Genomic DNA, 22,045 nt, shown 5'->3' with positions numbered 1-22,045 from the left:
AGAGCGCTTGCCTGGCATGGGTGTGGCCTGGGTTTGATCCTCAGCACCACATACAAACAAAGATGTTGGGTCCGCCGAAAACTAAAATGTAAATAAAATATTAAAAAAAAAAAAAGATTGCTTCAGAAAATCTAGTCAAAAGACATGAATGGTGGGCTGGGGTTGTGGCTCAGCGGTAGAGCGCTCACCTAGCGTGTGTAAGACCCTGGGTTTGATCCTCAGTACCACATAAAAAAAAAAACAAATAAAATTAAAGGTATTGACAACTACAAAAAAAAAAAAAAATAAGACATGAATGGGCAACTCCCAGAAGAAATACAAATGGCCAATAAATAAAATTTTTGTTGCCACTAATATTGACAAAAAACAATATGCAAAGAGAAGCTGTATAATTTATAATATCAAAAACCTGGAAATCTTCCAAAGGGGATTGGTTAAATAAACTATGATGGACATACAACATATCTTTAAAAGATCCATTTTTGATATTAAAAATAATAAGGGAGAGCTCTATGATGGACTAACTAAATATAGAAAGATGTTTTTGTTTCATAAAACTATGTCTCAATCTGAAGTATGTCATGCTAAGTGAAATAAGCCTATCCCCAAACACTAAAGGTTCAAATCTTCTCTTTGATATGCAGATGCTAACTCACAATAAGGGGGGGGGTGGGTAGAGAATGATAAATAGTTAGAATAATAGATAATAATAATAATAATAATTAAAATAATAGTTTGGATTAGACAAAGGAGAATGAAGGGAAGGGAGGGGGAATGGGAATAGGAAAGATAGTAGAACAAATCAGGTATTGCTATCCTATGTGCATACATAATTATATGACCAATGTTATTCTACATCTTCTTTCAGAAGACCATGTACGGACACAGAGAAGAAGAACTGGACTATCTAAAGTCCATCTCACAGAGACACCTTACCTTGTCACAGCACTCCACAGCTTTGGTGTATTCTCTAAGTTTCAGGTAGCACATAGCCAAGTTCAGAAATGCAGCGAGCAGAAATGACTCAGAAGCTTTCGATTCCTTTTCTGATAGACCATATTCCATCTCTAACCAGGATACTATCTTTCCATACTGAATCACTGCTTGCATGTACTTGCCTCCCTAAGAGAAAAAAGCAAGTGATTACTTGTATTTCATTCTGGAGAGGATACAAAGGAGGTGTGGGCACAATCCTGCCTCAGAGAGCCAAACCCTCGCAGCAGAACCACTTACACCTGAACCCTGGTCTGGATCCTTTCTTTTCTTAGGTACCTGCCCACTCCTGTGGAAGCCCAGCAACCTTCAAGGTGGCCCAGACACGGCACTAGCACGATGCAGTGCTGTTTTCCTGGTATTTGATACATCCTGTCAGAAGATGGCATCCCAGTTTCTGGGTTATATTTTTTGGAGCTAATATTCATCAGTCTTTCAAAGGACAGTGAGCGGTTTAGTTTACTGAAAGGGAAATTACTTTTCCATTTTCTCCTGACATTTTGCAGTGCATAGTAAATACTGCAATATGGTAAGTACTGGTCCAAACACAGCAAATCTAAGCTACCTAAACCAGACATTATTGCAAATACTCAATGCTGTCACCTGTAGTGCCAAAGCAGTTCTTTTTTTTTACAATAAAAATCTTTATTTAGGTTTGGTCAGTACAGGTAAGATATACTGGAGTCACAGAGCAATATGCATTAACAGGATACAACAGTTCATAAAAATTGAGTTAACTATGCACACAAATATCTTAAACATTCAGTCACCTAAAGAGAAAATGCACAGATGTATGGTGGAAAAAACTGTATCTAACACTGAAACTACTATAGGATTCCATCAACAAGTCCAACTTTTAGTGATAAAAATCTACGGTACTGGGCATACTTGGCAGTCATAAACCCACATCTACTCTAACAAGTCTGAATGGTGCGGAAGTATATAACAGCATGAGGAAGAATGCCCTTACACAGCACGGGTTCTAGAGACACAGATTTATACAGACATCATTGTGTTATACTTTTAAGGAAAGATTTCCATTTACAACTTCACATTAACTCATATAAAAATAACTCGACCCTACACAAAATGTCCTTTTAGCAACATTCAAGGTAATTAACTGTTACAATTTCCAAAGTGGCAGAGGTATTGAAGCCAGGGAAAAAAAAAAAGAAAGGGGAAAAAGAAAAGAATCAAACAAAACAAAAACACACCCATAAAAAGGCAAGTTGTGACAAAAAGTATGCATCAACTTTCTGGACAGTATCCTCTCCCAAATTAAATGACACTGTATAAAAATTTGCTGGAAAAATATTACAAAACTGAACCCTGTACATTTACACTTGAGTCCAAGCCATTCTGAACGTGGCGGGAACCCACAGTTCAGTTACCTTTCCCACTCACTGCTTTCTCCTCTTGAGGGTCATGATTGGAGTCTGTGTCATTTGAATGATGTGTAAGAGAATTTTCACTGCCCGTGGGAGTCTACACTTTCATACCCCGCACTGAGTTGGTTTACGTAACTACTACCTCCTCTGCCAGTTCTCTCCTCTGAGCTGTTGGAGGCCTTATTACCATTCCCTGGAGAAGAAGGAAAGTCATCCTCTGTTGTGTTCCCCTCCCTGTGAAATCCAGACCCAGACGTCCTCTGACGGGAGGAGCTGCCATTGCTTGGTCCATTTGCCAGACGACTGCAGTCTTTACTTGTGGCCTCTGCCTGTTCTACAGGTTCAGAAGATGTAGTCCTGCTGGTACTTGGGGCTGAGGCTTGAGACTGCCAAAGCAGTTCTTTACATTTATATTACAACGTATATGTAAATGGATGGGTCAAGTCCTAGTAAAATTTTACTAATACAGGAAATGGTCAGAGCTGGCCCATAGCTGGCTCTAGTTGTTGTTGCTGGCAATGGGCCTATAGGCTAGCAGCCTCCAGTATAAATAACTATAAAACAACACAGGTGTCAACTATGTGAGAAAAATCTCCTACTCATTTTTGCTCTTATTTGATAAGAATTCTAATAATTGTAAATAATCAAAACAAAAGAGTGGAAAAATACATATGTATATTCTCTATACAAGAAACTGAGGGTATGAGACAGTGGGTGTGAGATTGTGCTTACTGTTACTGTAAGACAAATGAAATGGAATGCTAGCTGGTAAATACACAAATGAAAATCAGTATAGGTAAGGGCTCTCCTTTTGCAGGAGATGATTATAAGCTTGGGAACAGATGATATATCCTAACAGATGTTGGAAGAGCAGCCAGATTCATTAGGACATTAAGTCCAATGAACAGTGTGAAGACTTTCACCAGGACCCACCACACTTTAAAGCGGCAAGTTGTCTCTCCCCATATGTACTCTAACCTTGAAATAAAGACTAAGAAGAGGAAAATGACAAAGCAGGTCTAAGATAATGTTCCTGTTATAAAGGACTTCAAGTGTGTGGCATAAGAAAGGAGCTCACCTTAGAAAGGAACGCTTGATGTTGATTTTCTGGTGATGATGATGAGGTAGACCAGTTCCACCTGAGGGTTAGGGTTCTGAATGGGGACTCTGCTACATTCCGCAAACACCTCCCACTAGTCACTTATTTAGGAAAGGAAAAACTCAGAGCTCATCAGTTTTACTGTAAGGTGACCATGCAAAAGGATGCTGAGATACTAGGCAGGAGAAGGGCACAGAAATCAGTCTGTTATTCTCTCTGCTGTGATGCAGTTTATTTATATGAATAAAATATTTATATGAAACCAAAGTTTTTTCATGGTAAGTGCTGAAGTTCTTGATATGAAATTACACCTGATATGGACTAAACTGTGTTTCCCACTCCAAGTTCACAGTGTGATGGTGTTTGGAGATGGGGACTTTGGGAAATAATTAGGCTTGAAGAGGTCTTGAGGGTGGGGCCCCCCAGGATGGGATTAGTGCCCTCTGAAGAGACAGAGTTCACATCCTCTCTCTTCCCACCCACACACAGATAAGGAAAGGCTATGAAGACACAGCAAGGAGGAGGTCATTAGCAATCCAAGAAAGGGCCCTCACCACTGACCATGGCGGTACCTTGATCTTGGGCTCCCAGTCTCCACAACCGGGAGAAGTAAATTTCTGTTGTTCAGCCGTCTAAGCTATGCTATTTTGTTATGGCAATCAAGTTAAGACAATATTTACCTTTTGTCACAGCCTTAGGCCTCCTACTTTTTTGGGCAATACAAAAACAATAATATGAATGAGAATAAAGCCCTCACCAGTCTTAGTGATTGGCTTTTTTTTTTTATATTATTATTTTCTGGCACAGCCTTTTCTCTTGCTGGGTTATGAGCAGCATGTGTCCTATCTTCTTTGGAATATCCAGAGTTTAGCACAAAAAGGCCCTTTATAAAGGTTTACTGAGTATACTTTAAAGTCAAAGAAATATAACTGAAAAACTTTTTCTATCATTGGGAGCAAAAATGGTGGTATGAGTAGAAAAGAAAGCTGTCATTTCATCCAGGTTAGTGAGGCTAGACATTTCCTTGTCATGCCTGGTTTCTTCTTCCTCCTTCATCTTTACTATACTAACTTTTTGATTATTTCCTAATATATTATTATAGGAAAGAAAGCTAAGAAGGACAAACACATCAATCTTATCACTTCAACAGGTTCTGAATCATCAGAATGGTGGAAAGTTATGGTTTCTATAAAAACAAATAATACTTTTTTAAAAAAAATTCTTTTTAGTCACATAATAGAGTTCTTAATAGTTCCTTTACATTTAGAACTTTTAAAGTTTTTGGAACCTCTTTCATATATTCAACTTCTAATTAATCTAGTCTTTGTTTTACAGAATTCCTCCTCCCAAGGTACTATAATATGGTTCTTCACTGGGGGTGATTTTTGCCTCCCTCCCCCCTCTTACATCTGCGGATGTCTGGAGATATATTAGTTGCCACAACTTCATGGTGGGGGGGATGCCTTTAGCATTGAGTGGGTAGAGGCCAGAGAGGATGTTCAACATCCTAGAATGTACAGGACAGCCCCTGCCCCAAAGAAAGGTTTTGGGGTTGGAATTATCCAACCCGAAGTATCAACAGTGATGAGGTTTAAAAATCCTGCACTAATTGGGGCTGGGGTTTTGGCTCAGAGGTAGATCACTTGCCTAGCACATGTGGGACCCTGGGTTCGATCCTCAGTACCGCATATAAATCAATAAAATAAAGGTACTGTGTCCAACTACAACATATATATATATATATATATATATATATATATATATATATATATATATATATAAAATTAAACCTTGCACTAAGAGTTAAGGAGATAAAAAGACAAGGTGAACTCTTCTTATGAGTTTTTTTTCCCCCCAAACCCCAAATCCTAGACTTGTGTCTATGGCATTACTTCTTGACTCAGTAAGGGTGGTCAAAAACTAGCAGAGTTTTGTTTGCCTGAAAAAGGTTCACAGGTTGAATAGTGATCCTTTATTAGTTTGCTTTAGAAATGCTTTCTTCTCAAGGCTCACAAGAGGGCGCAAGAACCCCATGTCACTGCAATGTCCTCAAACTTCTTACTCTGCCACCAAGTTAGAAAAATACTAAGCAGGTAAGACAGTTAATGCTCTTTCTTGTCCAAGAGTTACCGTCAGCTATGAGAACAAAAATCATGTTTGTTGAACTGGCTTGCATGATGTCTGGCAAATTCATGTTATCTATGCTTAATAATTATTTTCAGAGCCAAATGAAGAGCCCTCCCCTTTTTCTTTTCATTAGTGTTCACAGGTTGAAATGAGATTCTACAATATAATTAGCACAACCATTCCCATTTAAAAGCTGGAAACAGTTCAACCCTACTAAGGGGAGAGATTTACCCTCTAAGTTATAAACCAAACTGACAGGTCAATGGAAACGGAGCTCCAAGGTGCAGAGGGCATGAAATACAGAGCCCATCTCTGCTCTAACCCACACATCTGATCTCTGCATGTACACAACATGCCAAGTTGAATACCCTGGTAAGATGAGACTCAGGAGGGCAGTATGGCAGACTGAAACCTGCCCTGAAACTTGAAAAGGGAAGGGACTGTATACAGGAAACTATCTACCAATAATTTTGAAGTCTTACAACTAAAACTAGAATCACTACTGGGATCTTTACCTATAATTAAGAAGGTGCCTTCAGGGAAGTTTCTAGTGGTACAAAATGTTCAGAGACATTCTGGGAGAAAAGTCTTAGGTCAGTGGTTTTGAATCTTTCATTAATTTTTCCCTAATGGACTAATGTTTTGAAAGATCTTGTCTATCAAAGAGCATGTTAAAAGTAATATGTTCCATATGTGTGACTGCTGATCCAGATTTTATCCAAAGATCAGTAATTTTAAGAAGGTTCATAATATTATGAAACATAAATATATATATACAGTTGTAGTTGTGATGCTCACAAGCAACAGATTTAAATAATCATACAGATACTTAAGTACTGCTTTCTACTATTGATCATGAATTCTAGCCATCCCCTATATATATTCAGGTTAAAGTTATATGACACATGACTTCATGACATCATTTTGTTACCAAAAATGTTGTTCCAAGTTATCTGTCATCAGCAACCAATTAGAGCTTCTGATTACTATGCTTAGTAATATTACTATTACTAAGCTGTTTACTATGCTGGTAGATATAATTCTAGTCAAATGCCCAAAGCCTCAAAGCTCTTGGATTATTAGAAGTTTGGAAAAATACATAAAATTCAGCTACACACACTTAATGATGGGGATACATTCTGAGAAATGAGTGATCAGGTCATTTCATCACTGAGAGAACATCACAGAATGTACTGTATAAACCTATGTGGTATAGCCCACCATGCACTAGGCTATATGGTATGACCTGTTGTTCCTGGATATAAACCTGCACAGCATGCCACTGTATTGGATACCACAGGCAACTGTAACATGATGGTAAGCATTCCTGTATCTAAACACACAAAAGATACAGTAAAAATACAATATAAAAGATTAAAAAATGGCACACCTGTATAGGGCCTATCTCATGAGTGAAGCTTACAGGACTGAAAGTTGCTCTGAGTGAGTGAGTGGAGTAAATATGCAGGCTGAAGACATTTTACTATCGACTACTGCAGACTTTATCAGTATGGTACACTTGCTATACTAAATTTATTAAAAATGTTTTTCTTTATTCAATAATAAATTAACCTTAGCTTACTGTAACATTTTTTACTCTATAAACTTAAAACTTTGACTCTTTTGAAATAACACTTAGCTTAAAACACAAAACGATTGAAAAGATACACAAAAATATTTTGCCTTAATCTTTAAGGTTTTTCCTATTAAAACAATATATTTTTTTTAACTTTTAAAACTTTTTGTTAAAAATGAAGTCAAAAGGAGCTGGGGTTGTAGTTTACTGGTAGGTACTTGCCTAGCATGTGTAAGGCACTAGGTTCAATCCTCAGCACCACATAAAAATAAATAAGTAAAATAAAATTATTGTCTAAAACAAACAAAACAAACAAAACTGAAGTCACAAATGCAGATGTTAGCTTAGTCCCACATACAGTCAGAATTATCAGTATCACTGTCTTCCACCTCTACATCTTGTCATCTTGTCCCACTGAAAGGTATTCAGGGGCAATGACATGCATGGAGCTGTCATATCCTATGATAGATAACAAAGCTTTTGGAATCCCTCCAGAGGGACCTGCCAAGGCTGTTCTATAGTTAACTTTTTTTTTTCTTTTTAAATATGTGAAAGCAGTACTCTCTAAAATAATGATAATAAATATATAGACAAAGAACATAGTCATTTATTATCAAGACTTATATACTGTACATGATTGTGTGTGCTATACTTTACTTTCATACCCCTGGTAGAGCAGATTTGTTTACACCAGCATCACCACAAACACATGGGTAATGTGTGGGCTATGATGTTACGACAGCTATGACATAAATAGGCAATAGGAACTTTTAAGCTCCATTATAATCTTATGGGACCATTATCATAAGCAATTTGTCATTAACTGAAATGATATGTGGTACAGGACTGCATAGTAAAGACTTTTATGGACTCTAGAATATAGGAAACACCACCTAGGTCTTAAAGGATTTTATAGAAATCTTTCTATTTTATTCTTGTATATTATCTGGGTATAAAATAATCCATTTGGAATCTTGGTTGAATAATGTACAAGTAGCTGATATTCCTCAATCAGAAATTAAAAAAAAAAAAAACTCACTCTCATGAATTTTAAAACCCACAAAAATTCATACTGGAGGGCTGGGGTTGTGGCTCAGCGGTATAGTACTCGCCTAGCACATGCAAGGCCTTGGGTTTGATCCTCAGCACCACATAAAATAAATAAAATAAAGGTATCATGTCCAACTGCAATTAAAAAATAAATATTTTTAAAAAACTTACACAACTGGAAAGAAACTTGGGGATTAAATAATGTTCCTCCCCCATTTTTCACATGCAAATAAAATCTCCTTGGACCTTAAATGACTTTAAATCATTTGAAGAACAATAAAGCCTAGTTTTCCAAATTCCCAGTTCAGATCTCATTCCACCACATACCAATGCTTTCCGGTGATCCATGCATCATTTTAGTATATGTAGTAATTATAAATAAATATACATATTATTTAAATATCTGGACTTCAAATTTGACTACATCCTACAGTAAGAACTGTTTTATATTACAACCCACTAGCCACTTAAAAAAATAAAAGTTTCATGTAATGAAACTTAAATTCTGTTGTACCTTTCTACTAAGTTGATTTCATGACCCAAGCTCAAAGTTTGAAAAACAAAAACCATACATGTTGCCTTCTGACTGTTTTTTTGTGTTGATTATACATTCTTAGAAAATTCTGTTTCATTTGGTTTAACATTGACTCTATTATCTTCAGAGAAGGTTGTAAACCTAATAGCATGTCTTTTTGAGAGAGAGAGAGAGAGAGAGAGAGAGAGAGAGAGAGAGAATTTTTTAATATTTATTTAGTTCTCGGCGGACACAACATCTTTCTTTGTATGTGGTGCTGAGGATTGAACCTAGGCCGCACGCATGCCAGGCGAGCGCGCTACTGCTTGAGCCACATCCCCAGCCCCTAATAGCATGTCTTATAGCAGATGCTCCACAAAGACTTGTTAAAGTATATTTATGTATCACTGCTTTATACTGTTGAAAAACAACACTAAATTTGTGTTTGTGAATGGCAATAGCAAGAAGCAGGAAAAACAAAACAAACAAACATAAACCCAGGAAAGAAACCTTGACAGAATTCCTATTCTCTAATTTTAATCCCCAAACCCTTTCTGCTCACAGAGGAGGCATGTATTTAGGGTTGGGTTAGCAATGGGTAAAGCACGCAGATTTTCCTTACAGCTGAGGGATTAAGATCTAAGGAAGATCTTGTAGCATTCCTAGATGCTACAAGAAAGTATTTTCAGAAGCAATCTATGATGCATATTACTTAGGAATTTCTGAAGATTTTTCACAAAACCAAATGTGCAGGGATCATCTTAGCCGTTAGAAGCAATTAATACCCCTCCTGTCAATTGCTTTTGAGTGAGAGAGAGAATTTTTTGATATTTATTTTTTAGTTTTCGGCAGACACAACATCTTTGTTTGTATGTGGTGCTGAGGATCGAACCCGGGCCGCACGCATGCCAGGCGAGCGTGCTACCCCTTGAGCCATATCCCCAGCCCTGTCAATTGCTTTTGAAATCTGTATATAACCAGCCCTCGGACATTGTGTCATCCATTCTAGGCTTGACTTTCTTAGTAACCAGCTGACATCACAAACAATATCTTTAATTTGCTGTTATAGAAATATTTATAAGTAGGATGTATAAAAATACAGATATTAAATATATATTATTTATTGTTGGAATATTTACGTGAAAATTGCTTTTCCATTTAATAACCAGAGATTACATATTTTTCAGTTGAAAGTATTATTAAAACAAGAGTCTTAAGGAAACAATTATCTCGTCTATACATATAAGCAAATGTAACATAATTTCTTAGGAACAGTTAACACTTAATAAATTTTTTTGTTTTTAAAAAATATATCTGAGATGAAAAATTGTGCTCTATATATGTAATAAGAATTATAATGCATTCCGCTGTCATATATAAATTAAAAAAAAACAGGAGAAATGTCAAGTATTATTACATAAAATAAGAACACTGAGAAAAAAAAAATCTATGCATGTTCTTTTTCCTTTCCTTTTGTCTTATGTCCTAATGACTTTATTAAGATAGGAAAAAGGAAAATGACAAAATTCACTCCTGTGAATTCTATTCATTATTTTTTCATTCCATAAATACATATTGCATGCCAACTATGTACCAAATAAAATGCTTTAGGACTTGTGGGGTAAAATGGTAGGTGTGTAAGCCAGACCCGGTCTGCATTTATGGAAGGTTATAATCTAATTATGATGTGTACAAGAGTTGGTTTTTTTTTTCCATATTAATTCATTATTTTTCACTATTATTTATACTAAAAATGGCAGACTTGTGAAAATTCAGGCTTATTCTTACCAAGAAGGATGTTGAAAGAATTCATAGTAGGAAATATCAACACAACTCAATGATTCTTGAGTGAATTCTTTGACCTAGAAAGGATAGTACAGAAGCTCACACACCTTGAAGTATACCGTTCCCTTCTCTTTGACAATGGCAGCCTGCTCCAGTTTTTCTTTGGTGTCCATCTCCCAGGATTCTTTGGCCTGTGTATAGATTTGTGGCAGTGGTTAGAAGAGTACAGGAGGAAAAGTATCAGCTGATGCCCTGAAGAACAATCAGCAGCTACTTCTAGAGGATACCCAAACTCAAAAGACGCTGGCTGTTAAAGTTGTGTGCCATTGCTAGTTTACTGCGAGGCTAGTGCTCTCTTTGTGTTGCTTTAAGAACTCACTTTCCATGAGGATCAGATTGTGGCTTAACTCGTGTTGCTCAAGAGGGTCGAGCAGGCAAAACACAGGAACATAAATTGCTGAGCACTGTGAGAGAATGCACATTTAGAATGATAAGGTGAGGCCATCCAATAAAGGCGAGTGCTCCTTATATCCCTCCTATAAACATTTCCACTAAACTGTTATAATTTTTTCAAGTTGTTTTCCTCAAGTCTTAGTTTTTCATCTCTAAAATGGGAATTAAGTCAGAGTTGTATATTCATACTGAATTTTCAAAATTCCAGGGCAAGCAGTTTTCTCATCATTGTAAAATAAAATAACCAGATATACGACAGCCTCCAAAGTTATATATCTAGCTTGTAAATATATAGTTGGGGAATTTCAAGAAAACATAACTGGGAGGGTAAAGCTCACACAAAAAAATGACTTCAGAGCACATGAGTTCATCATCTGCTAGTTTATATTGTGTGTATCCTTTACTCTCCACCATTAAGACACAAATCAAGAAACTGCACTTTCCATACCAACAACTGGATTTAGGCTCATAAAAGTCACTAGAAAAGTTGTTGGGATCTTTAAGGGAAATTGGTAATAGAAGTGTTATTTACTGCATATGAATTGTGAAGTTTAAGTGGCTAACTGTAAAATTCTATTTAAAAGATAATTAATGTGTTCCTGGTGTCATAGCTGCTCCCTGTTCCTACTTTAAGTGAATGAGGGGGATACTAATTTTTTTGGCAACTCATGTTGCCTCCCAGTCGTTTAGCTCTGTTATTTAAAAGCCTCATTAACAAGGGTCCTGTGCATTTTTCATATTGGCTTCAGTTTTTATGGAGTATAAATACAGCCTTAACACAAGGCAGAGAATGAAATCACATTACTCCCAACAGCACCACATGCCTTCCTGTGTGTCAATACATCTGGCAATGTTGCACAAATACACTCAAGGAGTAGAGAGAGCAGAGGCTCTTTGTGGCAGGCCACAGTAAGAAGGTTCCAAATAAGCACAGGAGGGAAGAGGAATGGGCTTCCTCTATAAAAAGGGAAATAGGAAAGCTGAAGGTCTAAATGACCATGTGTGAAAGGTTATTTTCTCCTTCCTTAACAAAAACCACAAGGTGATATGGGACAGCACTGGAAGATCAGCGCAGAGTTAGCAGGCCTTCCAAAAATGCTACTCAATAAATGATGGTGTGACAAGAGCATGTGTTTGTTTTGAGGAAAACAAAATAGGAGGGGCATGATTAGGGACATCACTGATAGGGGAGAAACCCAAACCAGTCCTCCCCTTACTTTCCTAGCTCAAAGTTATAGGCCCACAGGACAATTTCCTTTCCAAGTCTGATAAATTACAAATAGTCACATTTCTAGCTCAAAGCTTAATGTACAGAAAAAGGAGGTGGTGGTACTGTGGGTGAATAAGCCAAGAATACAAAGGCAGTCCCTGAGGAGCTCCAGGAAGGGTGGGGCACTGGTCCCACGGGGGTGTGGGGGGGTGGGGGGTGCGCACTGCTGAGAATGACAACACACCTAGCCTAGGTATGACTTTGTCTGTTCTGTTAATCTGCTGCTAAGAGCCTCCTAGGTTGGAAATTACGTCAAACAAGACACACTTTTCTGGAATCCAAGGCAACTGACAAATACTCTCATTTCTACTTTGACAGATATGAAAAAAAGGTCTAGGGTTAGCAGGTTTCTTTCCTGTGTCTGGTCACACAGACAGATGGCCCCCAAGGCCTGGTAATTGGGATAATAACTTAGAGTGACAGTCAGGTCTATTTGTGACTCCTGTGAAAGGTACAATTCTTTCAGCCCTGGAAAGCTGCGCCCCACACCACTAAGGAGCTTCTTGGCAGTACGTGAACCTTTTTGTCCTCAATCCAGAGAAAAAAGTACAAAAAGAACAAGTCTAGGAACAAATAAAGGAACAAGTCTTGGATTCTACCCAAAAAAGTTAAAAAAAAAAAAAAAGGCTGACACATAGAACAAAATAAGAACACTGAAGTCCTTGGTTGTATATCAGCTGTGCTATGTCAGATGTCCCACACTCTAGTAGCAATGTGGGAGACAAGAGACAAACTTGAAAATGAACAGCACAACACAGAAATAAACACCAGCTATCTATAGTAATATTACCTAGTAATAAAGTAAATAAAAAGTGGATGGAGAAGAAATTTATGGTGATTTTAGAGAAATTGGTATTTTCTCACCTTTTCGAAGCTCTTAAGTGTAACTTCATATATAAGCTCAGCATTAGGTTCAATGCCAAATTTAGGCTTCCCTGCCTCTCCAAAACCATATCTGAAATGGAGAGTAAAAAATAAAACTTTAAAAGAATTGGTGTATTTCCAGACACTTTCTTTGGTACTTTGAGGTATCATATTAGCATAGTGCTATCATTTGCAAGTTACACACAGTGACCCTGAAGACAAAAGATATTGATCAGAAGATACAGTGCCAAATATCACTACTATAGTTTTCTTAGAAACTGGGCTAGATTCAGCTTTCTTCTGCTTTGCATACACATAATGCAACATCTATACTACTTGGGACAGCTTGTTTAATGTGATTGTAAATGTCATTGCCTTTTTTTCCCTACTTGTTTTTACAATTAGCTTTCTGGCATTAGGCTCTTCTCCTTAAGCTTTATCAGCAGGAAAGACAAAGGAGATATAGTCACTGTAATTGTTGTAGTGGTGCTTTTTAAAGTTTTAATGAGCTTTGAGTTTTAAAGTGTTATTGTCAAATAGTTCTGGGAACATCTACCCTGACTTTCTGATAGTACCACTTCTAGTCAGATAAATGAGGGGAAAGACTCACATATTAGTAAAGAAATATGTTCTCTCAGTATTTAATATTTTTAAAAAGAATACTAGGAAACATACATAATACAATATACACATAAATTAAAAGTAGCAGCTCTAGCACCTCATAGAGACACTCTCTTACAGTTTTGTAACTATCCTATTATAAAATACTATACCTTTTAGCCAAATCTTATGGCTGAATAAAAAGGTGGGGATATGTAAATTTGTTTTTAGGATCATTTAAGATCTTTAACAAATTAAACATATTCAAGAAGCACACATCTGCTAGAATGGAAGTTCTAGTGGAGCTGTCTGGCTGGTTCAGTTGGTACCCAACATTTAGAACAAGGTCCAGCATATCAAGACAGTATTCAATGGAATATACTCTCTTCCCACAAGCCAAGCTATTCTTGGTACATGAAATGGTATTATAAAAAACTTAGTAAACTCAAACTTTCAGGTTATAGGTTGAAAGATGTCAAAATTGGGTTGATAATACCTCTAGTTTCCTTCAGGACTGAAGAAGTACAATGGGCCTGTCCTATGATCTTTACCCCTTGCCTGAATTTTCCAGGAAAAAAAAAAAAAACTGCTTACTCACTCACCTTCATGGTTACACAAGAAGGTGCAACTGGAACAGAGAGAGGCATAGACATACAATGAGAGCTGGTAGGATGGGGGTGTGGTGGCTTTAAAAGCAGGGCAAAGGGTATCTTCAGCAAAGAAATAAAAAGAATGTAATCATCAGTAGCCAATTTTAGGGAGTGGTGCCCACTTTTCTATCTGGAGCTCTTAGATGTAGCTGTCTCCTATTAAGTTTCTGCCATCTGGTAAAAAAAGACCATTTCTAACTTGCTGGGAATGAGGTAAACAGGGGAGTACTTACTGAAAGCCTATTTACTGAGAGCATGTTATGATTGAGTCCTGTGCTAATACTCCGGGACAAATGCAACAGATGATCTGGCATTTGCCTTAGACTGATGGCCCTTAATCGGGGCAATTTTAATCCTCCCTTCCCCAGGGCAAAGTCTAGAAATATTCTGAGGTTTTTACAACTGGAGGGGTGCTGCTGGTTTCTCTTATGCAGAGGTCAGGAACGCTGCTGAACGTTCGACAATCGACAATGCCCAGGACAGCTTCTATAACAAAGAATTATCTGGCCAAAAATGTCAATAGTGCTGAGGGTAAGAAAACCTACCTCAGAGGAACTCACAAATGGGGTCCATGTGGTGGGAAGTATGAGGACTGGGTAGAGGGAGGCATCAGAGAATCCTGCCTATTATCAAAGGGGTTAAAGAAGACTAAAGAAGGAGATTATTTCTATAACTCTCTCTTGGCTTAAAATGAAATGATTCTATCAAGTGTAGGTAGAGTACATCAACCTACAGAGGCAGAAGCTCACACCAAATAGTTCTGGGAACATCTACCCTGACGTCTGTATTATATAGAAATTTGGCTGATTATGCTAGTTCAGTCCAAGCAAAGAAGGACCCAGGGCATACAATTCATCTGACTGAAAATTAAAATACCACAAATGGAATTCCAGGACTTAAACAAAAGATAAGCTGAGCTACAGTAACAGACTTCATTATTCCTGTCCTTGAATTAATGGTTGCTTCCAGAGAGCAGAGATATAAATAATGACTTCTAGTGACTATTAGGCTTTTGTACACATACAAGAACTACTCACATTACCCTTGTTACCAACTGCTTCTTTTTCTTTTTTTTTTTTTAAGGTTTATTTTGGTTCACTTTTTTAAAAGTTGTCAATGGACCATTTATCTATCTATCTATCTATTTATTTATATTTGGTGCCGAGAATCAAACCCAGTGCCTCACACATGCTAGGCAAGCGTTCTACCACTGAGCCACAACCCCAACCCCTGCATCCTTTTTATAGATGAAGAAACTGAGGCTCAAAGAAAAGTGCTTTTTGAGTGGTCTCAAAGAGGCAGTGGAAGAGCCAGGATTTAAGTGTGGCCTGAAGAAACTTTAGTTTTTTGACCCATGCAGCCTCATTATTGGACTATCACTCTTGGCAGCCTGTGTTTTTGTTTGGGATTGTTTTAAGACAAAAGCATAAGGAAAGGAAGGAAAGAGAAAAAGTTAAAATTGTTCACACTTGGACCTAAAATAAGAGGGAAAAATGGGTTCTTTGGAAGTGTTTCATTTATTTCTTATTATGAAAATATTTTGCCAAGAAGTCTATCAAAGTCAAACAGAAAGAGTGCCTTGGATATTTTATGGAGATTAAAATAGAGATGACATTAAGAGCATAAATTTGCAACAGCCATATTTACAACACTCAGTATAATGTTATATAAGTGGGAATCTGAATAAGACAAGTAAACTTGTTACATGCAAACAGAACAGGTTTGGTGTGTAAGGATTTTCTACATACATGAATAGTATTACGCAATGCATATGCAGAGATTACACTTTGCACACCATCACTTTGAACAGAAAATAACATGTTCCTTCCAATTATGCAAATCATAGCCATAAAACATACAAAAAAACTTTTTAAAAAAATTTTTTTCTAATTAGTTATACATGACAGTGCATTTTGACACGCTGTATACAAATGGAGCACAATTTCTCATTCCTCTGGCTATATATGGTAAAGAGTCACACCAGTAGTATAATCATACATGTAATGAAAAAACTTTTATACCAAAAAATTTATGAAAAACTTGTCTGCTACTTTTATGCCTGAAAACATCAGGAAAACCTACCACGTGTTAAAACAGAATCTCCTTTTTCTGGTGGCCTAAGGGTAAAATGGAAGAGAAAGCCACCACAAAAGTAGTGACAGCTGATACACCAAGGGTTTGAATGTGCCAGGCAATTTGTTAAGTGCTGTATCTGCCTGACTTCATTTAGTCCTTTGCAACTTTATAAGGTAGACACTGTTATCCCTATTTACAGAAGGGGAGATAAGTGACTTGTTCAAGTGCACATAGTTGGTAAGCTGCAGAGCAGGGTTTAACGATTAATGATATATACAGCAAACAGTTTAAACCTGCAAGGAACTATTTGCATTTATAAATAAAGACAATTTCCTTTTCTTTTTGCCACTAATCAGCTAGGTTAAAATGTAATGAACTGATTCATATATTATATGCTCACAATATACATAGAACTTATCCTCAAGGAGCTTAAATATGCAAACATACATTAAATATAAATCCCATCTTCTAGCGAGTTTACTATAATTTTGGAATACTAGATTAAAAGTAATTAGAGCCAGGCATGGTGTTATACATCTGTAACCCCAGCAATTTGGGAGGTTGAGACAGGAGGATCACAAGTTCAAGGCCAGCCTTGGTATTTTAGTGAGGCCCTTGGCAAGTTAGTGAGACACTATCTCAAAATAAAAAATAAAATGGGCTGAGGATGTGGCTCAGTGGTAATATGTCCCTGGATTTAATTCCTATTACAAAAAAAAAAAAAAAAAAAAAAGTAATAAAGAAGTGTTACTGCCTCAATAAAGGCTTTGAAGAGTTCATGGTGGAACATCTTGGAAGGATTCTCAAGTGGGTAGTGGCATGACCAAAACATCACCTGAGAAATATGATTATGGATCAAGTGCTAGGACAAAGGTAAATAAGCCACTGTGTTACTACAGAGGCTACACAAAGGCAACAGTACAAAAGGCATGATATTACCTATTGGCAAGGGAGGTCATCAAGAGTCTTATTAACTCAAAATCCTACCAATGAAAGTCCTTGGAGCCCAGGGAAAACACATTATTAGATAAGCAGATGCACTTTCATGTAAACAGAATCAAAACACACTGGTTTCTCTCAGGGGTTCATTTCTCAAGATAGAAGGCTTGGATTCATGGTATAATTTTTGATCTAAAAATAATACCAAACATGTTTTCACAAGAGAGACTGTCAGTGTCTGATAGTTCTAAGCTTGGAAGTGCTAATGGATATCCTTATAATGGGAAAAATTTAGGCAAAAATGAGTCATCTCCGCTGCCTTTAGATCCAGGAAGAACAGGCTTTTTTTGCAGGGGTACAGGAGGGAGATGCCTCTATAAGAATATGTGGCACAAATTCAAGCGGTAGTAAATCATCCAAATGCTTCAACTCCCAATGCCTTCTGCCCAATTCAGAGAAAAAGAGAACAGGGGCAAGAGAATTACATATGAGGACTGATAACTGCCTGACTTGGCTACATGGCTGGTAATATTATCCTTAACATGAATCAACCAAATAAACATACTTGCAAAACCTTTGTGATACTATAAGGTCCATTAATTTACTTGATGACTAACTATGACCTGACTCAATGAATGTTTCCACTGTTGTATTAACATCACTGAAAATATCAAAATGCTGAATGAAAAAGTAAGCATATCCTTGTTCTTTAGATACCTTCTCAGTGTGCTGAACTGGTATGCTGCTTACCGTGGTCCAAGATACAAAATACATTGTTCTTCCCGCTGCATTTTCTCCAGGGCTTTGTCAATTCCAATTGGAATGTCATGGTCTTCTCCTTCACCAACAGTGAATACCACATCTCTGCAATCAAACATCCTTCCACCACAGCAGCCTTCTAGGTGGACTGAGGGTGAGACAGGACAATCAACAAAGTGGCTCCTTAGGACTCAGTAATTCAGTGAAGTGAAGAGTGAGTGGCCACCAATGTAGCAAATACCATTTCCCCTCTCTCATTTCATTAAGAAACATAGTGCTACATCTCATCTCAGTTTCGCCCACCCAGCAATCATATTTCTGTTTTAAGCTAAACATAAAACTGCTGATAACCTTATCAATAAGAGGCTTAGTGGGCAATAAAACCAACTAGAAGCTGGGCTCAGTGGTGCATGCCTGAAATCCCAGCAGCTTAGAAGGCTGAGACAGGAGGATCACAAGTTCATAGTGAGACCCTGTCTGAAAACTAAAATTTAAAACATAGGACTGGGGATGTGGCTAGATGGTTAAGTACCCCTGGGTTCAATCCTTGACACAAACAAACAAAACCCCCCAAACCAAAAAACAAACGCCCCCCCCCCCCCCAAACAAAAAATCCAACTAGAACATAGGTTTATTCTAAGCCTATGACTGTTTCCTTACTTGTAACACAGGGTCAAGACAGATTACATAAAAGATAATTATTAAAATGCCACAAACTTAATATCAAATATATAATGACCTTCTATAACTGTATCTTGACTTCAGATTCCTGGGCAAGAACCCAACTGAGTGGTTATTTCCTTAATAATATACCAAGGTTAACTGAAGCTCTTTCCTCTTTAAGGGTCCTAATCACATTCACAAATATATATGAATAAAAATGAAAAATCCAAAGGAAACACATAAGTAACTAAGCTGTTTTCCTTAGTGGAAGTAATAAATTTAAAGTGTGAAGGAATCAACAGTATACTATAACTTTACAAATCAAATTATTATTAACAACCTCTTTTGAAATGTAAAGTGAAAAGGTCAATTTCTTGGGATCTAAGTCCCCAGGCCACCCAAATTCATTGAGCTTATTCCCAGGGTTATTTCATATTAGATAAGAGGCTTTCATATTAATACAAAATAGAAAAAATACATATACACATTGTTTTTCCTTGATAGGTTAGATTCATTTTTCTAGGAAAAACAATTCTCTGAAACCTTCCAACTACTGTTAACATTACGAATATTTATACCTTCCAGTCTTTGACTCAGTAAGAAAAACAGATGGCTTATAAGCTAGGGTAACATTCACCAGGGAATATAATAATTTGTCTTTCATGAGAAAATTCGTTATTCTTACTTCTGTAATATAATAGCCTATATTCAAATCTATGGCAGTTTCCTAAAACACTTCTTTTCTAATACTGGATGATCAACTTTGGATCAATAATTTGCTTTAGAGAAACTAAAAATCACTCTTTTCTTAAACGTATCCCACATCCAATAAGATAACTATTATTTTCCAAAATAGTTGTGATTTTCAATTACAACTTACTATACGTTTGAACTACATGACCTCAAATGTCCCTCAAAGCTCTAAAATTCTATGATTCTATGACCCAGAGAATTGAATAATATAACTCAACATAGGCCTGAAACCAACTTCAAAGCTAACCCACCATTTGATGGGTTTATCTTTAGCTTAGGCCTGTGAAATGAGATAAACTATGAAGAGTAAACAGTGGTGGTTAGTATACATACTAAAAACCCAAATATTGCCTGGATATATATGCTTTAAAGCTCTCTACCCTTTCTTAACTCACTAGGATTAATACAGGTAGTATTAATGATTTGCTCCCATTGCAAATATACGATGGAGTCCAAAAAGCTTGGAGTAAACTAGAGAGGCCTGGATCTTGAGTCAGTTCCTTCAAGTGACAGCAGGAGCTAGACTGGCTTTCAGGGTGGGATTGGTATATGGTATTTTGTTTTATATCCCATACTCATAAATGCAATGTTTCCCTGTAAATTATATTCATTTTTGGAATGCTCTAGATAAAACATTCAACCTGCAACAAATTGAAGGTCATTCTGAAATGGAAATATTTTAAAAATAAATTCAATTTACTATTTTCAATTCCATCCACATTAGGTTCTGCAGGAGGGAGTCTAAGGCTTAAGATATTTTTACTGGAGTAAAAGTTGATTTTCTAAAGGGGTTGAGAGTTCTTAGAAGTTTGCATACCTAAATTTTCTTAAATCTTCCCAAGAAATTTAATTTAGACTAATGGATGATACTTTTTATGAAAAAGATTGCTGAGCAAAATGAATTTTAACTCATGTATTATGTAATGTCTCAAGTATTGGGATGTTAACAGATTTTTTTGGTCTGAGGGTTATTGTTAGAAGTATTACCTCCCCCTATCCCCACCCCAAAAGGATAGCACATTTAGTAGGGGAGGAAATTATCAGTATATTTGTTGTGGCTTTTGGTTGATCAAGTTTGAATGTGTTTTCAAAACAGGAAATCCAGACCCTGCAAAGGATTTCTGCCTGTGTGTCAGTTTCCTAGCCTGGCTTTCAGCTTGTATGTACTTGAAATCATATAAATAATTTCAGGGTTCTCTTTACATGTGATAACCCATCATTAGAGGGATAAAAAGACTGCCTACTAATAAACATGTTGGGAAAGATAAGTGAAGTAAGCAAGTCAAAACAAACAAAAAATAAAAAACAAAGCTAAGTAAAACTATAAAAAAGGCATAATTAAGAAAACAAAACATTCATTGTAACTAGTCTGTCTGAAAGAGACAATAAATGATGGAACCAGTAGTGTCTGTGACTGTCTAATATGAAGGGGAACTTTTTTGTGCTTGCTCCTATAAATACTTATTATCTTATATACAGGCTATTTTTTTTTTCTTCTGGCATATCTAATTCTTCAAAATTGGACCTGAACAGTCACTACCTATTAGAGTACCATAAAATCTTATTCTGATACAGACCCACACCTGAACAGCAGTTTATATTTGTATACATAAAACTACCACCATGTAATATTGATGTTATCTGCAATATCAGAGCAAGAGGCGGTATCATTGCCTCAGGGTATATACAGCCCATTGATTCTTTATATCTACAAGTAGCAAAGGCTATCTTTGTTGGGTTAACTGGTTTCTAAACTTGGAACACGAGTGACAAGTTCTATAAGATTGCTAACAAGAATTCACATACCACTTGGAGCACAGGAAGATTGCCATTGCCATAATGAGGGCTCCCCTCTCTAGGTGATAGATACAGATGATATGCCTAGTTCCTACAGATCCAGTTATTTTCTTGTATATTGTCTTAACAACTGCTACCAAAGAAAACCATGGCAGCTCTGGCTGTGGAAGACCTGTGGTTGCTTTTGACCTTATATCTCTTAGTGCAAATACTCACTTAATAAATATTTAATAAAAAGCAGCATGACTCACTTGGGAGCTTAGTCTCTAGGGCTCAAGAGGTCTGTCGCTAATCTCAACCAAGATGATTTATGGGAAGTAAACGATCTATGACGTTCCAAAGAGAATAAAAGTACATACAGGATGCTTCTACTTAAGGCTTTTTTGGTAGAGAAAGAAATAAACAAGTGAAAAACAGACAATATTTTCTCCTGACTCAAAGTCTACATAACTTAAAGGGAGGAAGGTCCTAAGTCCCACAAAGTTAAACCAAACCAAATTATCCAAGCTTAGCTGCGCAATCTGAGTGTAACCACATCAAGTGAGCCCAGTCTGCTGCAAAACATCATTTAAACTGGAGCTCTGACTTATTGTTCTCTTACTGCCCTAGAGCAATTTTGTTTTGAAGAGCACAGAACACCCTGTTCTGAATGTGGCTGGCACATGAACTCGATGTGCTGACAGCAATTT

At 36.9% G+C, this 22,045-nt stretch overlaps 1 protein-coding gene across 5 annotated transcripts in view; it reads right to left on the bottom strand.

The window, feature by feature from the left end:
* The window catches only part of Fkbp5 (FKBP prolyl isomerase 5), a 111,153-nt gene that overhangs the window by 4,778 nt on the left and 84,330 nt on the right, over positions 1-22,045 (bottom strand). For all 5 annotated transcript variants that reach the window (XM_027943653.2, XM_027943652.2, XM_071613457.1 and 2 more), the window contains exons 6-9: positions 18,135-18,291; positions 13,120-13,210; positions 10,640-10,723; positions 937-1,122 (exon numbers count right to left, since the gene is read on the bottom strand). In XM_027943653.2, coding sequence (XP_027799454.1) covers positions 937-1,122; positions 10,640-10,723; positions 13,120-13,210; positions 18,135-18,291 — 518 coding nt within the window. The remainder of the gene's footprint in view (positions 1-936; positions 1,123-10,639; positions 10,724-13,119; positions 13,211-18,134; positions 18,292-22,045) is intronic.

This window comes from Marmota flaviventris, chromosome 6 (genome assembly GCF_047511675.1).
Source record: "Marmota flaviventris isolate mMarFla1 chromosome 6, mMarFla1.hap1, whole genome shotgun sequence".
NCBI classification, from domain to species: Eukaryota; Metazoa; Chordata; class Mammalia; order Rodentia; family Sciuridae; genus Marmota; species Marmota flaviventris.
The sequence above is the reverse complement of the archived record's forward strand: the minus strand, read 5'-3'. Positions and strand labels throughout refer to the sequence as shown.